The 19,327-nt window shown below is 40.3% G+C and overlaps 1 protein-coding gene across 3 annotated transcripts in view; it reads left to right on the top strand.

Moving 5' to 3' along the window:
• Positions 1 to 19,327, top strand: part of thoc2 (THO complex 2) — a 57,428-nt gene that overhangs the window by 6,652 nt on the left and 31,449 nt on the right. For all 3 annotated transcript variants that reach the window (XR_008810626.1, XM_056285377.1, XM_056285379.1), the window contains exons 6-18: positions 369 to 490; positions 806 to 939; positions 1,126 to 1,286; positions 1,547 to 1,639; positions 2,807 to 2,962; positions 6,679 to 6,851; positions 7,120 to 7,315; positions 7,411 to 7,449; positions 7,543 to 7,673; positions 8,993 to 9,094; positions 12,838 to 12,922; positions 18,533 to 18,626; positions 18,736 to 18,816. Coding sequence is in view for 2 of the 3 variants with exons in the window: in XM_056285377.1 (XP_056141352.1) it covers positions 369 to 490; positions 806 to 939; positions 1,126 to 1,286; positions 1,547 to 1,639; positions 2,807 to 2,962; positions 6,679 to 6,851; positions 7,120 to 7,315; positions 7,411 to 7,449; positions 7,543 to 7,673; positions 8,993 to 9,094; positions 12,838 to 12,922; positions 18,533 to 18,626; positions 18,736 to 18,816 (1,567 nt within the window). In the remaining variant the exon portion in view is untranslated. The remainder of the gene's footprint in view (positions 1 to 368; positions 491 to 805; positions 940 to 1,125; positions 1,287 to 1,546; positions 1,640 to 2,806; positions 2,963 to 6,678; positions 6,852 to 7,119; positions 7,316 to 7,410; positions 7,450 to 7,542; positions 7,674 to 8,992; positions 9,095 to 12,837; positions 12,923 to 18,532; positions 18,627 to 18,735; positions 18,817 to 19,327) is intronic.

Below are 19,327 nucleotides of genomic sequence, written 5' to 3' on the forward strand. Positions count from 1 at the left end.
TACAGATGTGAACTAAGTGGATTCTCATTTCATCTAATTTATTTTCAGTCTTTCCACATCTCATGTTTGTGCCTTGTGCCCAGCTGTAGGGCAGTAATTCAGTATCATTTATCATCTTTCAATGGTTTTGTGTCCGGATGAAATTGGATGTTGTCATAGCCTGACACACAACTTTATTGTCTAAATTAATGATAATGAATCTATTACCATATTTTTTTTACAATGTCATAAGATAGACATGTAATAAAAATGAATTTGATTGATTTATTTACTGCTGTCTGTTGACATCTTGAATATGTTGATTGTTTTTTCCTCTCTGATCTTTCATAAATCTTAAAATTGTTTTGTTATTCCTACCAATCTTTCAGTTTTTTGTGCCAGAGACAATTCTTAAAGAGAGGTTGGATCCAGAAACCCTGGAGTCTCTTGGACTTATAAAGCAAGCCCATCAGTTCAACCAGAAGATTGTGAAAATCAAGACCAAACTATTGTGAGTGGTGCATAAAGTTTAGAAAAAAAATAATTTGAGGAGAATTCCTGACATAGAATTCTCTACGGAATCAGCCTCTTTTCCAAGTCTGGAGAGGGTGCCGTTCACAGACAAGGGATATCGCAAAAAAAAAAAAAAAATTGGCCAGCAAGTGGTTTAAATTTGGAGGTTAAGGCAGGAATTTATTTAAAGTTGGAATGTCTGTCTGGCTAGTCAGATTTAATGACTAAATTTACCCAAAATATATTTTTCACTCTCTCCTCTCCCTCTCTCCCTCGCTCCCTCCTTCCTTTCCTTCCTTTCCTTTTTTTTCAGTTACAAGCAACAAAAGTTCAATTTGCTAAGAGAAGAGAATGAAGGCTATGCCAAGCTAATTACTGAGCTAGGCCAAGATCTCTCGGGCAATATTACCAGCCACCTTGTCCTGGAGAGCATCAAGTCCCTCATAGGTATAATAATTTATCCTTTCCATAAATTATTCTCACAGTAATTGCACTAACACTGCTCCTGACTAAATGTTGGTTCAAATGTTAAAACATCTATTAAATTTGATTAGGTACCTTCTTACAAAAGGGATGATATCTCTTGAGTCTTAGTTTTGTTTTGCTCACTGTTACCTCCATTTCTGCCTGCAGGATGTTTCAACTTGGACCCTAATCGCGTTTTGGACATCATCCTTGAAGTTTATGAGGGCCGATCAGATCAGGATGAGTTCTTCTTGCCCCTTATCAAATCCTACATGTGTGAGCCACTCACACTTTGCCACATTCTGGGATTCAAATTCAAATTCTACCAGGTGAGATAGGGCTGGAGAGATAAAATGGTTTTCTAGGAAGCTTGGAAGTCTGGAAATGGTTTAAACAAAATCAAAATGGGTCTTTTAAATTGGTATTATGAGTTTTCTAGTCATTTTTTATTTTTAACCATTGCCAACAATTTGGATGAGTATAAAATATAATTTTAACTTTTCAAGTTTGGTATTATAGCATAAGCAGAGCACTTCATTTTATGTTGGCTAAACTAATGAATTTGTTATCTCTCTCTTTTTTTTTTAAGGGGCCCAATGAGGAAACCCCTAAATCACTTTACCACATTGCTGCTGCACTGCTTCACCACAACCTGATAGAACTAGAGGACCTTTATGCACACGTAAGAACAAGGACCTAACTATTAGCTTAAACTCTTGCCATATTGATTCAATTTGTAGTACCACTCAGTTTAATTATTCAAGTATGCTTCTTATTTGGCCTTGGACAATGAATGCATGGTAAATTTGTACCTGTGACAAAAGCCAAAACCTGCTCAGGGAAGATTGTTGCCTTGTGTTGGCATCAGTGGGCCTAATTGACAATGAGTTAGTTAATTATTTTGAACTAAAAATTTCTACTCTCAATTCTGGTTCGTTCTATGATTATAGTTGACTTAGAATCTTGGAAATATTTACCCATAACCAGATAGTTTTGGGAGTGCTATCAGAATTCAGTGCCCCTGATCAAGACATAACAAGAAGAGCTGGAGTTGGTCCCCGGGCGCTTCACGGTGGCTGCCCACTGCTCCTAGCTACATGGTTGCCCACTGCTTCCAGTGTGTCCTGGGATGGGTTAAATGCAGATGAATTTCTCCACGGGGAGTAATAAAAGGACATCTTAACCATATCTTAGAATTATGTTTTCAAACTTTTTCAGCCAGTTGTAATGGAAGGGGAACATTGTTATCACACCTGATGGTATACTTATAGTACACTATTCTATACAATAGTGAATGATCTACAAACATAAAAATGAACAGTGATGCTGGTTGAGGCAATATGAATACACAATTACTGCAAGTGGAGGAATCACAAGAAATCAAAAGAGAAGGAAATAAGACTGCACACTACAAGAAAGCCTGGGAAAACGTAATAGTCTGAAAATAAAGTTGTTTCATAGTGCACAAAGGTGCAGGTGAGAGGATAACATACAAAAATGGACTAGAGCTTAAACGTTTCAGCTACATTTCTTTCTGCAGTGCTCTACTACAAACGTAACCATCTTCCAAACATCCAAAAATGTGCTTTGTTGGGTATCAGGTACTCCTGCCACTTGGCAGTTGGTACTCAGTTGCTGCATTTTGGCTTCTCAGTGCAGATATTAATTTCCCTTAGGGGATTAATAGACTTTCTTCTTCTTTCTTCTTTGGAGGAGGAATAATCTTTAGCAGTAAATTGGAAGGTTATTCAGGGGTATTGCTTCTACAAGCAAGGCAACACCTATGAAACTTGTGGTTAAAGCCGGTTCACCACTGAAGTTGTTTTTTGTCTCCTACCTGTCATCCCAGCTGATGCCACTGGATGTCACCATAGTAGAGGAGCATAAACGGGAGATCTCTGAGGCCAAGCAGATCGCCCGCAAGCTTATCATGGTTGTGGTGCCCTCAGAGAAAAGTGAAGATAAGGACAAAGATAAGGAGAAAGAAGAGGAAAAGAATGACAAGGTGAGAAACATTTTTGTATGTGTTTCAATTTGTTTTTCTAAAGGAGAATATCAGTATTCATGTTCAATTTGGGAAAGCAGAGAGGCGATGGAGCAGGGGCGATACAGCAGAGACAGCACTGCTGGGAAATATTCTGAAGCTAGTGGGACATAAAGAGACTTAAAAGCACTTACTTCTTCTGGGCATTGAATGTACTAGAAGCTATTTGTACTGGTCTCGGAGGAGCTGAGAAATAACCCAACTATCCAGTCAGCTAAACTCTTCGGCAACCAATCATTTGAGGAGGCGGAGTGAAGTTTATGATGTTTACTTGCCAAAAGGTGAAACTGAAATATACAAACACAATATAACACTGCATTTGCAAAATTGAAGGTACTACAAAGCAAGTACACAATATGAACACATAAGACATATCAAAGGTACAAATAAGAGTTTCTTAGTGCACGAAATAAGAGCTGTAGACTAGCCAATATACAGATGGGTATAACGTAGCATACGACTAGCAAAAGGGAACATGCTAACACATAGCAAGCTAGCACAAACCAACACAGCATAACATACTACAGATAAAATGAATGGGATAGACTTGAAATGCTGTCGTAGATGTAGGCCACATAAACTGAAACACTTACAAACATTGTATGTTTCAAGTTGTAAGAATCAAGGATGGAGGATAACCTTTTGCGGCACACATCATGCACTGGTAAGACAGTATAACACTTCCTGATTACCCGGTCGCGAAGGAAGTACTTCAAAATAAAGGTCAGTCTACAGAATAAAGGTCTCAACTTAAACAATGACTAACAGAGTCCAGAACACTATTATTTTAAACTACTAAGGCATAGTTATAAATATCAGATGTCTGCAATATCATATCACCCTGTTCTGGAGACACCACTGCACTTATTTGTGATAATGAGCTGTAAGCCAGAGAATGACGTGGCTTCTAAGGGCCCAAAGGCTGACTGTGATTGATGAACAAGAGGAGGTCTCATTGGATTGGGGTGCAAAATTGCACGAAAATGTGTTAATTATTGGTCTCTGTAGGCTCAAGCCGAATCACCATGTAGCGACTACATTGGAAACCAATGAGGTCAGGGTAGCCAGCTAATTAGCAGACTGTTATAACATTTCCAAATAGACTTGTACATGCCAAATCCTTTTCTGGGAGAGAAAATTGTTTTGCATTAGTTGTCTTTTATCTACTACTACTTTCGGCTGCTCCCGTTAGGGGTCGCCACAGCGGATCATCCGTTTCCATTTCTTCCTTCCATTAGTTGTCTTTTATATTTATCCTAAAGTGCTGTTTTTCTTCCAATCCTCCAATTTACCTTTTTTCCCAAGATAAATCAGTTGTCAGTGAATCAGGCAACAGGTATAACTGACTTGAAGCTCGAATTTACAAGTCTGGCTCATTCAGACATTGACTACAGAAAGTTTATAACATAGACTGACTTTCCTCTCAAAGAACATATATTTGTTAAATCATAGAAAGTTCAATCAGTTAATCCTGACACAACGTTTATGGAGATAAACGTTTTGTCGAAAGGAATTGATTCACCTTTGTGATTTCCTTATCTGGATTATTGAGCATGCATAAAGACATGTATTTGTTAAAGTTTGAATTCAATTTATATATATATATTTTTTTTTTTAAATTTATTTCTGATTTTTCCCTTTTTCTCCCAATTTAGTGGCCAATTGCTCCCTATTCTAGTTCAAACACCCACCCTTGTACTGTATGCGGTCACCAGCTGCATCTCTCCGGCCGGCAGTCTCGAAGGAGACGCCTCGACACTTCCGTGACAAGGCAAATCCAGGCCGAACCACTGCTTTTTCCGACACACACAGACACGCATTCATGTGACGAACACAAGCCAACTCCACCCCCCCCTCCTGAAGACAGCGTTGCCAATTGTTGCTGCTTCATCGAATCCGGCCATAGTCGGATCTGACGAGGAATTCAATTTATATTTTACTCAGTTATGCAGTTCGTCCTTTTGGTGGCATGTTTCTTTTTAAAATTTTCACAAGTTTATTTTTAAAGGGAAAATTCACAGATTTTCCACTTTATCTCTATCTGTGACAAGGATAGCACAGGAAAGACACCTGCAGTTGCTTCTGATCGTTTCTGCATCTCTGGGGCAGCAATGAAACCAAGTTCTTTTCTGGCTGCTAAGTGACGTATCGTAATGTCAGCTAGTGGGTGGAAAAACTACAGCCGAGCAGGGTTTCTAATACTCTAATCTACTCTAAACACACCGTTTATCACTACCTATATGATAACTCAGGACTGTGTTTGTAGTGTCCATTTGTTACACAAGTGCTTCTACTTTCAAGTGTTGTCAAACTTGTGCCAAATTTTTGGGTGGAGTATTAAAACGTTAAACTGTGTATTATTGCATCTAAGTAATTTTGTACGTCAATTTGTGGTCAGCCAAAGTATGTTAACTTGTGGATGCTCCTTATCAGAATCAGTTAGTTCTTGTAGCCATGAGTTGTGACCTCTTATTAAATGCCATTGTTATGGCATTCCCTGAAGTGAACCTCTTAAGTTTCTCAGTCATCCATGCTCAACTTCATTAACTCAAATCATACTGTTTAGAGGTGTGTAAATTTCTTGATTCTAAGATGCAACGTGATGCGGACGTAGATGATTCTGCATCCATGCAGTGACAGAACGTTATTGCACAAAATATATAGCCTACTAACATTGATTGTTTATTTTGCGGCCTCGGCTGGACAGTAAAGTTTTAAAGTTACAGTTACCTCCGGGAGCAACATCGCATTGAATTGTGGGCGAATGTTAGGCTAACGTATTGGGAGCTATGGTGGAGGAAGGCAGAGATCAGCCGCAAGTGTTAAAAGACGCACCCAGTATTTTGAAAGTAGACATCTGGGCACATTTCAGATTTTGTGAACTTAGCGTGAATCACGAACTGGACAAGATGCACGCTGTGTATGTCATTTGATAGGATGCGGCATTAGTGCCCAGGGAATTCCAGTGACTGCTTTTACACTACACTATATAAACTACTTGGCAATTTGATGCTATTTAGCATTTACTTTTATGGTCTTGTGGTCTGCTGTGTTCAGAGACATGTTTGTAATGTTTGCCACATTTAAGAAGTACCCTGTGTTGGAGCTGCTATGTGAAACCTTATTTTTGTAGATTACAGCACACTTGTAATGCACTGCAAAAGGATTTATGTTTTCCTTTTGTAATGTTTATGTACTGAGTCGGGTCACACAGATACTAGTATTGAAAAAATGCAGCTTTTTATATTATAGACTGTTGTAGTCTGGTTTTTGAAAGCACTTTGTAAATAAAAAAGGGAGTTCAGATTTAACCGACTGCTTGAAAAAGTAGCCATATGCATTAATATAGAAAACTGAGGATGCGATATATTGAGATGCATCGAGATGCATCATGCAATCAAATCATTGACAGGTGAATCGTACATGAATCATGAGGCCAGTGAAGATTCACACTTGTAATGCTGTCGGCATTAACTGTTAACTGTTAATAGCAAGGATTTATTTTTGAAAATTCTCTGTTTGTTGTGGCATCCCAAAGGAGAGTAATTATAGAGATGGCTGTATGCAACTTTCCACACTTGCTTCTGGTGTGCTTTGACTACCTAAAATGTTGTTGAATTTAGAGCTTATTAACATCCACATGATACTCAGCCACTGCTCTCATTCTCTCGCCACAGCCACCTGATAACCAGAAGCTTGGTCTGTTGGAAGCACTGCTCAGGATTGGAGACTGGCACCATGCCCAGAGCATTATGAACCGGATGCCTTCCTTCTATGCCACTTCTCACAAGGCCATTGCCTTAGCGCTTTGCCAGCTGGTGCACCTGACCGTGGAGCCACTGTATCGAAGGTGCCAAAACCCCAAGATTCACTTACAGTAATAACTACCCCATTTGGCCGGAACAAAAAACATTCACAAGAGCCTATTAAAACTGAAAATGACATGCCAGAGTGTAAATGGTTTTCCGTTTATACCATATTTTAACCTTTCTCTGCCAATATTCTGTTCAGTTTTACACAAATGAAAAATAAGACATTGTAACAACAGATATTATGGTCCTGGTACCCAATGAGAAGATGATGACAGTTATCTGACTCACTGATCTTTTTATTTGCAGAGCTGGTGTACCCAAAGGGGCCAAGGGTTGTATAATGTGTCCTTTGAGGAACAAGAGGGCACCTCAGCCTGCGGAGAGCTTTGAGGACATGCGCAGGGATGTGTTTAGCATGCTTTGCTACCTGGGCCCTCACCTCTCTCATGATCCTATTCTCTTTGCCAAGGTTGTGCGCCTGGGCAAGGGCTTCATGAAAGAGGTACCAAACACTAATCATGACATGAATTCCTTTAACGTTCGCAAACATCTAATTTTTTCAGAGATATTTACACTTGTTTAATCTTTGCCTCACAGTACCAAAATGATGGTAGAGCTGAATTCAAAGACAAAATGGTAAGTCTGAAAAGTGACTTAGCTTCAGAACTTCCTCAAATGAAATGTGCCTCAGCCTCACGCTGCAGTTGATGTCTTCTACTTTCATTACAGGAGACACTACTGAGTTGTTTTCTAAGCATTGCAGACCAGGTGCTCCTTCCTTCGCTCTCTCTGATGGAGTGTAATGCTTGTATCTCTGAAGAACTGTGGGGCCTCTTCAAACTCTTCCCCTACCAACACAGGTGAGAGGCATGCAGATGCACGCATCACTCACTATGGCTTCCACTGAACATTTGAGTAATCAGGATGATGGCAAGTATGCAGCTCTGCAGCATTCTGAAGAGGGCATTTATTTGGGTGAAAAAGGGAGAGACTCGGGTTGTCTGTTTGTCAAGCGGAGAGCTCATAAGTACATTTGAACTTTCCACAATATATTTTCTTGCACGTTATTTGGTAACCAATACTTTAATTCCCCTAGAGCAACTCTTGAGCTTTATTTTTTCGATACTTTCATTACTGTGCCACATTACTGCCTGTTCATAAGAAACAGACTTCCCAAGAGTTTGTTTTATTTCGCTTTTTAAGTTTTAGCTTGAGATGACATTGACAATGCAGTCATTGTTTTCCAATTAAAAATACTCACATGGTGAAAACTTTACTGTTTGGGGATTTTGTGTAATTCACTTTTGAGGCAGGTTGACACCCAGGTATCGCACAATGAAGACAATCAGCAATGTGCAAGGTAGTTAGTATATTTATTAACAACCTAGCTAGCACTGGCGAATTGCATTGTAACCAACTTACTACAAGTATACCAGAGACTTATCAGGTGGCATTGTAGTGAAAAATGTTTGATTGGGGGAGTGGTGCAAGCTGGGTAGATCAGTGCAAAATAAACCAATAATTTATATAAAAATGATAATGTGAAAAGTGTTTTGAACACATTTTTATGCTTCTATTTATTAGGGATTTAGACTATACAGCATAGAAGAAACATCTAAAACACAAAGTTTTGAATTGATCACGCAAATATATACCCGAAGGCTCCCAAACCACTGAGATACCTGAACAATTGTGTTTTTCTGTGGAATGGGTCTTAGGAATTTGTAGGGGTTTTCTGTGATATTTGTTGCTCACAATCTCATATAAAACAAGTAACCAGATTTGATTTTCAAGAGTCAGTTTGCAGTGAGAAAGCAATGTCTTATTATATCAAGAGGCTGAAAATAAAAGACATTGTCAACCGTGCTGTGGCAGTTTTTCTGACCAGGATAAAAATAATCAATATTATCCCTCGGAGAAGAGTTGAGGACTATTTTACATGACCTTATTATTGGTAAATTGAGCTGAATACAGTACCCTAAAATTTTCAGATTTGCTTGCTCTGGGTCATTTGTGACCCATGTGACTCATGTTATTCTTTGAAAGCCTACACTGAGAGAGGATCATAATTTTAAGTTTTATATTTTGCATTTGAGTGAAATTTTAATTTATGCATAGTTTCCAAAAACTCCATAGCTGAACCCATAAATCATCTGTGCTCTACTTAATACTCCCACAGGTACCGGCTGTATGGGCAATGGAAGAATGAGACATACTCCAGCCATCCGCTGTTGGTCAAGGTCAAAGCTCAGACTGTGGACAGGGCCAAATACATTATGAAGTAAGTCACCTTGAACCAATTTTCCTCTGCTTAACACCAGTGATTTCTGTTCTGGCATATATCACTTAATAGTCACATTTCACCCACTCACAAATGTGAGTGTGTGAGTTTTAAATAAACCCAGTTTATGATAGGATGTAGAACAAAATGTGCACATGGCAAAAATGATGTCATGCAACAATTTATACTAGAACCAGTTGACATTGTGTTATCATTAACTTTGACTATCTATGGATTATTTATAGCCAGAAGCTATCTGGGGGTTTGGTAAAGAAAAAAAATAGGACAGTCCTTGAGATCTGAAAAATGGCTTGTGAAATGACTTATATCACATAAGTTAAAAATGTTCTATCTCAAACGGACCTTGAAAAGGTCATCCATGCGTTCATCTCATCACGTCTGGATTATTGTAACTCCCTGTATTCAGGGGTCAGTCAAAAGTCCATCTCCTGCCTCCAGCTCATCCAAAACTCAGCTAACAGACTGTTAACACATTCCAAGAGACATGAACACATCACTCCCATTCTTGCAATACTTGATCGGCTACCTGTTAGGTGTAGGACGGATTTTTAACTTTTAAAGCCCTACATGACCTCGCTCCTACATACAGTGCATCCGGAAAGTATTCACACCCCTTCACTTTCCCCACATTTTGTTATGTTACAGCCTTATTCCAAAGTGGATTAAATTCCTTTTTTTTCCCTCATCAATCTACATACAATACCCCATAATGACAAAGCAAAAAAAGATTTTGTAGAAATTTTTGCAAATTTATTAAAAATAAAAAACGGAAATATTGCATGTACATAAGTATTCACACCCTTTACTCAGTACTTGGTTGAGGCACCCTTGGCAACGATTACAGCCTCAAATCTTCTTGGGTATGAAGCTACAAGCTTGGCACACCTATATTTGGGGTATTTCTCCCATTCTTCTCTGCAGATCCTCTCGAGCTCTGTAAGGTTAGACAGGGAGCGTCGCTGCACAGCTATTTTCAGGTCTTTCCAGAGATGTTCAATGGGGTTCAAGTCTGGGATCTGGCTGGGCCACTCAAGGACATTCACAGACTTGTCCCGAAGCCACTCCTTCATTATCATGGCTATGTGCTTAGGGTCGTTGTCGTGTTGAAAGGTAAACCTTTGCCCCAGTCTGAGGTCCTGAGCACTCTGGAGCAGGTTTTCATCAAGGATCTCTCTGTACTTTGCTCCATTCATCTTTCTCTCGATCCTGACTAGTCTCCCCGTTCCTGCCGCTGAAGAACATCCCCACGGCATGATGCTGCCACCACCATGCTTCACTGTAGGGATGGTATTAGCAAGGTGATGAGAGGTGCCCGGTTTCCTCCAGACGTGACGTTTGGCATTCAGGCCAAAGAGTTCAATCTTGGTTTCATCAGACCAGAGAATCTTGTTTCTCATGGTCTGAGAGTTCTTTAGGTTCTTTCTGTCAAACTCCAAGCGGGCTGTCATATGCCTTTTACTGAGCAGAGGCTTCCGTCTGGCCACTCTACCATAAAGGCCTGATTGGTGGAGTGCTGCAGAGATGGTTGTCCTTCTGGAAAGTTCTCCCATCTCCACAGAGGAACGCTGGAGCTCTGTCAGAGTGACCATCGGGTTCTTGGCCACCTCCCTGACCAAGGCCTTTCTCCCCCGATTGCTCAGTTTGGCTGGGCGGTCAGCTCTAGGAAGAGTCCTGGTGGATCCAAACTTCTTCCATTTATGAATGATGGAGACCACTGTGCTCTTCGGGACCTTCAAAGCTGTAGAAATTTTTTTGTACCCATCCCCAGATCTGTGCCTCGATACAATCCTGTCTCGGAGGTCCACAGACAATTCCTTTGACTTCATGGCTTGGTTTCTGCTCTGACATGCACTGTCAACAGTGGGACCTTATATAGACAGGTGTGTGCCTTTCTAAATCATGTCCAGTCAGTTGAATTTACTACAGGTGGACTCCAATCAAGATGTAGAAACATCTCAAGGATGATCAGTGGAAACAGGATGAACCTGAGCTCAATTTTGAGTGTCATAGCAAAGGGTGTGAATACTTATGTACATGCAATATTTCAGTTTTTTTTATTTTTAATAAAAATAAATAAAAAATTATTTTATTTTGGAATAAGGCTGTAACATAACAAAATGTGGGGAAAGTGAAGGGGTGTGAATAATTTCCGGATGCACTGTATATCACTGATTTACTCACACCCCATGGGCCTGGCTGCTGCCTGTGCTCCTCAGGCAGGTCCTTTTTAACTGTTCCCTCAGCCAGCCTCATTACTAAAGGTGACTGGGTGTTTTCAGGAAGAGCTCCACAGCTGTGTAACTCCCTATCTGAGGAAATTAGGCTAACAAACTCACTGCCTTCTTTTAAATCACTTTTTAAAACTTACTTTTACCGGAAGGCTTTTTTTAAATTATTTTTTTATAGTTATTTTATTTTTTCATATTGTTTATATCTTATACTTTTATAATTTTTTTACACCTTTAATTCATTATATTTTTCTTTTATCACCTGATTTTAATTGTTTTTATCATAATCCTTGTTTTATTGGCTCTAATTCTCTTTGCTTTAATTATGCTCTTGTGACTTTATCCTGACTGTGTTTTACCTTGTTCTGTGGAGCGGATCTGGCATTATGTCCTTTTTTTTTGTTGTTTTATACATTATTGCATTATTGGTGCATTATTTTATTCTGTTGTGTACGGCACCTTGTGTCTTTGTTCAGAAAGGTGTAATAGAAATAAAGTTTATTATTTATTATGTGTTAATCATTTCAATAATGTGTGAGAATGCCACTGAATGAGTGCACTCTTGTTATCAATTGTTAAGTTGGAGCGTACTATTGGAATTTTTAAATCTGCCAAAATACCCTCAAACCACTCATGGGACACTCATTTTTAGTGTGCACATCAGTGTATTCATGCAAATGTTACTGTTTGGTTAGAGTCCTAGACTGGTGTTGCTGAATCAGAGGGCTCTGGGGGGGGGGGACAAGACTGTCGGGCTGGTGACACTTTTAGTAAACCTTGTTTAACCAACAGCCACTGCCCTGAGGGCATTTTCACACCAGTTATAGTTGCCTCATTTGTGAGCCAGCTGTTATTGCCACTGCATTCGGGATGGCACACAGCCACATTTCAGATGTCATCATCCCTTTTAGCATTGTCTTTTGTTAAATCCAAATACTTCCAACTTTTCCTCAAAAGATGAATATTTCTGTAACTACATTTGTAAATGGAACACCTGCCTTTATTGTACTGTCTGTGCTCCCTAATTTCTCAATTTTTAAAGTACCCATTATCCCTATAGTTTGAATCCTGAGTATCTTTCTGAGGGTGCTGTTTATTGACCTTGTTGTTATTCTACAACGCAAACATTGATTGTTTCAGGCAGAATGATTAAATGGGTAAATAAAAAGAATGCATTTGTATATGCTTTTTAATTGTTTTGTTAGTATTACTGTCAATGCAGCTGTATGGGGGAGTTTTGCACAGTTGCGCATTGACAGCATCGAGAGCAATTATAAGTCTAACAGCTAACACTATTCCAATACCATTCTGTTGTTGAAGTCATCAATGAACACATTTACATCACTGTCTGACAACTATACAAGCATTTTCTAGTTACTGTGAAGCTTGCTGAAGTGACTGTGTTTGATTACCTGTTTCTTTGTGTCTTCCTTGTGTCTTTAATCTGCCAGTTCCTTTCTTTATTTTTTTTTCTTATTTTTCTTCTTCCGCCAGGCGATTGACCAAAGAGAATGTGAAACCATCTGGGAGGCAAATTGGCAAGCTTAGCCATAGCAACCCCACCATCCTATTTGATTATGTAAGCATTATTATTTCATTGTCTTCTACTGCCAGTAGTTTTAGTCTGATTTTGTTTGATGTCACTAATGTACATCGGTCTTTGGTGAACAGTAAATGATTGATTCTAAAGTAACTGACTGAATATCCATAATGCAGCCCAGCTGGGGAGGACCTCTCTTTGCTGGGCACTCTGATGTGTCCCGCTGTGAGTTTCCCCTCTATGCTAACCCCTGCAGCATCTGTCATGCTCAGGTTAGGGCAGTTGGACTCTGATTTGAACAGAGCATTGAGACATTGCATCCCATGTGTAGCATGAATCTGGAGCACAAGCTAAGTGCTGTAGTATATCTCATACACAAGGCCCTCATTGCCATTTTGCTATCTTTACATTTTAATTTGGCCAGTACATGTGTATAAGAGGTCCTATCTTTTCCTGGAGAATCAAACAATGCTCACTTTCCCCTTGCACAACACTAATGTTTTTTTAAATTATCTTGGATGTGTAGTGATCCCAAGAAAATGTTTTTCTTTCCTTGTGCACTCGTACAAGGTATAATAAAGATAAAGTTGGATTGAATTGAAATTGATTTACATTGCCTTCCTAAACAACACTTACACTGGGCATTCAATTCATTTATAGATTAAACTGCAGGTTTGTATTAGCCGTTGGTTGTGTGACCTTGCTTTTCTTACTGGATGTCTTCTCCTTGTGACCTCCCTTTTCTCTTAATTCCCCTGTCTTAGCTATTCACTTATGGAATTAGATTCAAGTGCAGGGAAGGACAGAAGCACAACTTGAGACTTTTGATGATAGAATCTGTATACAGTCAAACCCACCTAAGTCGACCTCTGATGATTAGAGTACAAATCGTGGCTTTATTAAAGTCTCGATGAAACTTGTGTATTTTATACCAGTCTGACCTGAGATAAATTGAGGTCAGATTAGTCAGGAACCCCCTTAGCTAGATCACGCCCGTCATTATAAAGCTCAGTTTAAATCCCATTTTTCTTGATTTAGTGTTATGCAGGGTGGCTCGAAGTTTGAAGGACCTGCAGTTAGACCAGTGGCATTCACATTGGCTGGTCAAAAAAGAATCCCATTGATGAAGTTATTTATTTAGACAATTCTTCCTATCACCTTTTCTAATTTAAAGAGCTAATGACAGAAGGGAAAGACAAGTGATTGTCATACTTTTACGAGACATGTAGAGCTGCTTTTATGTGCAGCTCTTGTTGCCCCTCTGGCTGTATATTGTGTAACATACACACTCCTGGGGTGCCCAGGTAGCGTAGCGGCGTATTCCGTTGTCTACCAACTAGGGGATCGCCAGTTAAAATCCCCGTGTTACCTGCAGCTTGATCGGGTATCCCTACAGACACAATTGACCGTATCTGCGGGTGGAAGGCCAGATGTGGGTATATGTCCTGGTCGCTGCACTAGCACCTCCTCTGGTCGGTCGGGATGCCTGTTCAGGGGGAGGGGGAACTGAGAGGAATAGCGTGATCCTTCCACGCGCTACGTCCCCCTGGCGAAACTCTTCACTGTCAGGTCAAAATAAGCGGCTGTTAACTCCACACGTATGGGAGGAAGCATGTGGTAGTCTGCAGCCCTCGCAGGATCGGCAGAGGGGGTGGAGCAGTGACCGGAAGGGCTCGGAAGAGTGGGGTAATTGGCCGGGTACAATTGGAGAGAAAAGGGGGGGGGGTATATATAAATAATTTTGTTTAAAGAAACACTCAATGGTAGGGAAAGTGCTCAACAAATAAGGAGCAAAATAATCCAGTGAGTCAAGTAAATTCTTTCTGAGACAGTACAAGCCTGTTTCATGCCGTAAGCATATACAGTGCATCTGGAAAGTATTCACACCCCTTCACTTTCCCCATTTTTTGTTATGTTACAGCCTTATTCCAAAATGGGTGAAATTCCTTTTTTTTCCTCATCAATCTACACACAATACCCCATAATGACTAAATGAAAAAGGTTTTGTAGAAATTTTTGCAAATTTATTAAAAATAAAAAACTGAAATATTGCATGTACATAAGTATTCACACCCTTTGCTATGACACTCAAAATTGAGCTCAAGTTTATCCTGTTTCCACTGATCATCCTTGAGATGTTTCTACATCTTGATTGGAGTCCACCTGTAGTAAATTCAACTGATTGGACATGATTTAGAAAGACCACACACCTGTCTATATAAGGTCCCACTGTTGACAGTGCATGTCAGAGCAGAAACCAAGCCATGAAGTCAAAGGAATTGTCTGTGGACCTCCGAGACAGGATTGTATTGAGGCACAGATCTGGAGAAGGATACAAAAAAATTCTACAGCTTTGAAGGTCCCATAGAGCACAGTGGTCTCCATCATTCGTAAATGGAAGAAGTTTGGATCCACCAGGACTCTTCCTAGAGCTGGCCGCCCAGCCAAACTGAGCAATCGGGGGAGAAAGGCCTTGGTCAGGGAGGTGACCAAGAACCCGAGTGTTCCTCTGTGGAGATGGGAGAACCTTCCAGAAGGACAACCATCTCTGCAGCACTCCACCAATCAGGCCTTTATGGTAGAGTGGCCAGACGGAAGCCTCTGCTCAGTAAAAGGCACATGACATACCGCTTGGAGTTTGCCAGAAAGCACCTAAAGGACTCTCAGACCATGAGAAACAAGATTCTCTGGTCTGATGAAACCAAGATTGAACTCTTTGGCCTGAATGCCAAACGTCACGTCTGGAGGAAACCGGGCACCTCTCATCACCTTGCTAATACCATCCCTACAGTGAAGCATGGTGGTGGCAGCATCATGCCGTGGGGATGTTCTTCAGCAACAGGAACGGGGAGACTAGTCAGGATCAAGGGAAAGATGAATGGAGCAAAGTACAGAGAGATCCTTGATGAAAACCTGCTCCAGAGTGCTCAGGACCTCAGACTGGGGCGAAGGTTTACCTTTCAACACGACAATGACCCTAAGCACACAGCCAAGACAACGAAGGAGTGGCTTTGGGACAAGTCTGTGAATGTCCTTGAGTGGCCCAGCCAGAGCCTAGACTTGAACCCCATTGAACATCTCTGGAAAGACCTGAAAATAGCTGTGCAGCGACGCTCCCTATCTAACCTTACAGAGCTCGAGAGGATCTGCAGAGAAGATTGGGAGAAATACCCCAAATATAGGTGTGCCAAGCTTGTAGCTTCATACCCAAGAAGACTTGAGGCTGTACTCGCTGCCAAGGGTGCCTCAACCAAGTACAGAGTAAAGGGTGTGAATAATTATGTACATGCAATATTTCAGTTTTTTATTTTTGATAAATTTGCAAAAATTTCTACAAAACCTTTTTCACTTTGTCATTATGGGGTATGGTATGTAGATTGATGAGAAAAAAAGAAATTTGATCCATTTTGGAATAAGGCTGTAACATAACAAAATGTGGGGAAAGTGAAGGGGTGTGAATACTTTCCGGATGCACTGTATATTTAGGGCTGGGACTTAAACGCGTTAATTCGATAATTAATTATAGGAAAAATAACGGCGTTAAAAAAAATTAACGCATTTTATCGCATTTTATTTTTACACTCCAGGCAACACGGAACGCTTCTCAGTGCACTCGTTTCTGGCATACGGATTATACCGATGCACCGAGTGACGTCAGTCAAGCGGAAGGCGGAGTAGGTTAGGCTAACAAGTTAGTATGCTAACAACAGATGTGATGGACAACAAGGATGACACCGCGTTGCTTAGCTCTGTGGATGGGAAATTTACGTTTAAAAACCGGTCGGATGGAAGCCTAGATAAGAGCACTTTTGTGTGCAGACACTGCAACAAAGAGTTTGTATCCCACCGCAGTTATTCAAGCCTCCGGTACCACCTAAATGCGAAACACGTTGCAGCTAGTACGAACACCGGAGCTAATGCTAACGCTAGTGCTCCTAGTACAACCAAGCAGAGTCGCCAACCGACTCTCCACCAGATGACGGGTTTTAAAGGCAAGATGAGTAAGTCTACGTCTGATAAATTAACAAACTCACTGGCGAAATGGATTGCTGTGGACTGTAGACCAGTTTCAGTGGTAGAAGATCAGGGGTTACAAAAAGTACTGTTTACAAAACAAACTTGTTTTGAACAAAATAAACAGGATTTTGCTGTTTAAACTTATGTATGTGTCTATTCATTGATTTAGTCATCTACCAAGACCTGTTTGAATTGAAAAATGTTGCTTCTGGTGTCAAATGTCGATATGCGATTAATTATGATTAATTAATTATGAAGCCCATAATTAATTCGATTAATTTTTTTAATCAAGTCCCACCACGAATAAATATATATATTTATCTATGTATATATATATAATCCACAAATAAGGAGCAAAATAATCCACTTTGCTCCTTTTATCAACACCATTAATGGTGTCCAAAAACAAAACACGAAACAAAACGCTTTAAATTAAAAAAAAAAAAAAAACACACACACTCACACTCACTCTCAACTAGAGGAGGCACTGTGAATGGGTTGCAGGATAAAAAGTTGCTGTGTTGGGCCACTTCAAGGATTTAAAGAACGAAGAATGTGGAAAAACAAGCGTTGTGATAAGAAAATGGCCATTGACACACATCACACGTTGCACACTTTTTATTTTCAAAAAATACCAGTATATTTGATAAGCCATTATAAAATAATGTTTAATCTTTTACTTGTTGAATTTATAGTAAAAAAAAAAGTTGTAAAATTTTCCACTGTAAATATGCAGTTGTCATACCTTGAATACCACACCATTGAACCTTTCAGAAACCTCTGTTAACTGGAGGCCGTGCTAGGTTAAGTATTTTTTTCCCTCCTTGGCAGTACCGACTTAACCAGGTTCAGCTGTATGTTTATGGTTTCCCTGCTATCCCAGTGATGAAGCAGAATATGTGATTGAATTAAATTAAGGGTCAATACACAGCTAATGAAAGTTAGATTATTTGCTAAATAAATAAAAATAAAAGATACCTCCTGGGGCTTCCGGGTAGCATAGCAGTCTATTCCGTTGTCTACCAACATGGGGCTCGTTGGTTCGAATCCCCGTGGTACCTCTGGCTTGGTCGGGTCTCCCTACAGACACAATTGGCCATGTCTGCAGGTGGGAAACCGGATGTGGGTATGTGTCCTGGTCACTGCACTAGTGCCTCTTCTGGTCGGTCGGGGCGCCTGTTCAAGGGGGAGGGGGAACTGGGGGGAATAGCGTGATCCTCTTACGCGCTACGTTCCCCTGGAGAAACTTCTCACTGTCCGGTGAAAAGAAGTGGCTGGTGACTCCACATGTATCAGAGGAAGCATGTGGTAGTCTGCAGCCCTTCCCGGCTCAGCAGAGGGGGTGGAGCAATGACCGGGACAGCTCAGAAGAGTGGGGTAATTGACTGGATACAACTGGGGAGAAAAGGGGTGGGGGGATACCTCCTGCTGGTCTACTTTTATGTTAGCCCTAAATGTGTTACCATGGTACCATAATAGACCAGGTTCATTATGATAATGTTAATGAGCTTTTCTCATGCAGAAATTGAAGTACAGGTATATGTGTAACAATCTGGGCCATTGGTGGGCTGTTGTTCACTGATCATCATCTGTGTTATCTCTGAATTCCATTAATCTAATGTTCTCACTCAGATCCTGTCTCAGATCCAATGGTACGACAACCTCATTGGTCCAGTGGTGGACTCCTTGAAATACCTCACCTCTCTCAACTACGACATCTTGGCCTGTATCCATCAGTGATATTAGATTATTTGGATTGTGAAAATCAAAGGGGGGGGGGTTGTGTCATTCTCCATTTTGCTCTTGTGTTTGTTTTTCCACTTAACTGTCTTCAGATTGCATCATCGAGGCTCTGGCCAACCCAGAGAAGGAGAAGATGAAACATGATGACACCACTATCTCTTCTTGGCTTCAGAGTATGTTTTCTCATTCTTACTGTTCATGGATGACTGAACAAAAAAAGAGGGGGGGGGGTATGTGAACACACAAATCAATGGCCTCCATTAACCAATATGCAAGTGAGACCAAGCAACTTATAAGTGTTAATGGAGATGAGGATCCTAATCTGTCAAACACTTTTAATTCTTTTTTTCTCTTGCTTTGAGAGGTCTGATTTTGCTCATAATGTTTTTAGGTTGAAGGAGTCTCTTGTACCTCACAATAATATTGTGATGTCTCAAGAATGTGTCACAGCCTTATTTAAGAAAATGAACATAAGGAAGGCTGCTGGCCCCGATGCCATTTGCAGTCGCACTCTGCGCTACTATGCTGACCAGCTCAATGAGGTCTTCACTAAACTCTTTCAGATGTGTGCCAACTGTTGCCAGTCACCTTCAATCTGGAAAATTTACATTATAATCCCTATTCCGAAATCAAAAAATTGCAGAGAATTAAAATAGTTCAGACCTGTTGCACTTACATCACTTG

This window comes from Lampris incognitus, chromosome 8, assembly GCF_029633865.1.
Source record: "Lampris incognitus isolate fLamInc1 chromosome 8, fLamInc1.hap2, whole genome shotgun sequence".
NCBI classification, from domain to species: domain Eukaryota; kingdom Metazoa; phylum Chordata; class Actinopteri; order Lampriformes; family Lampridae; genus Lampris; species Lampris incognitus.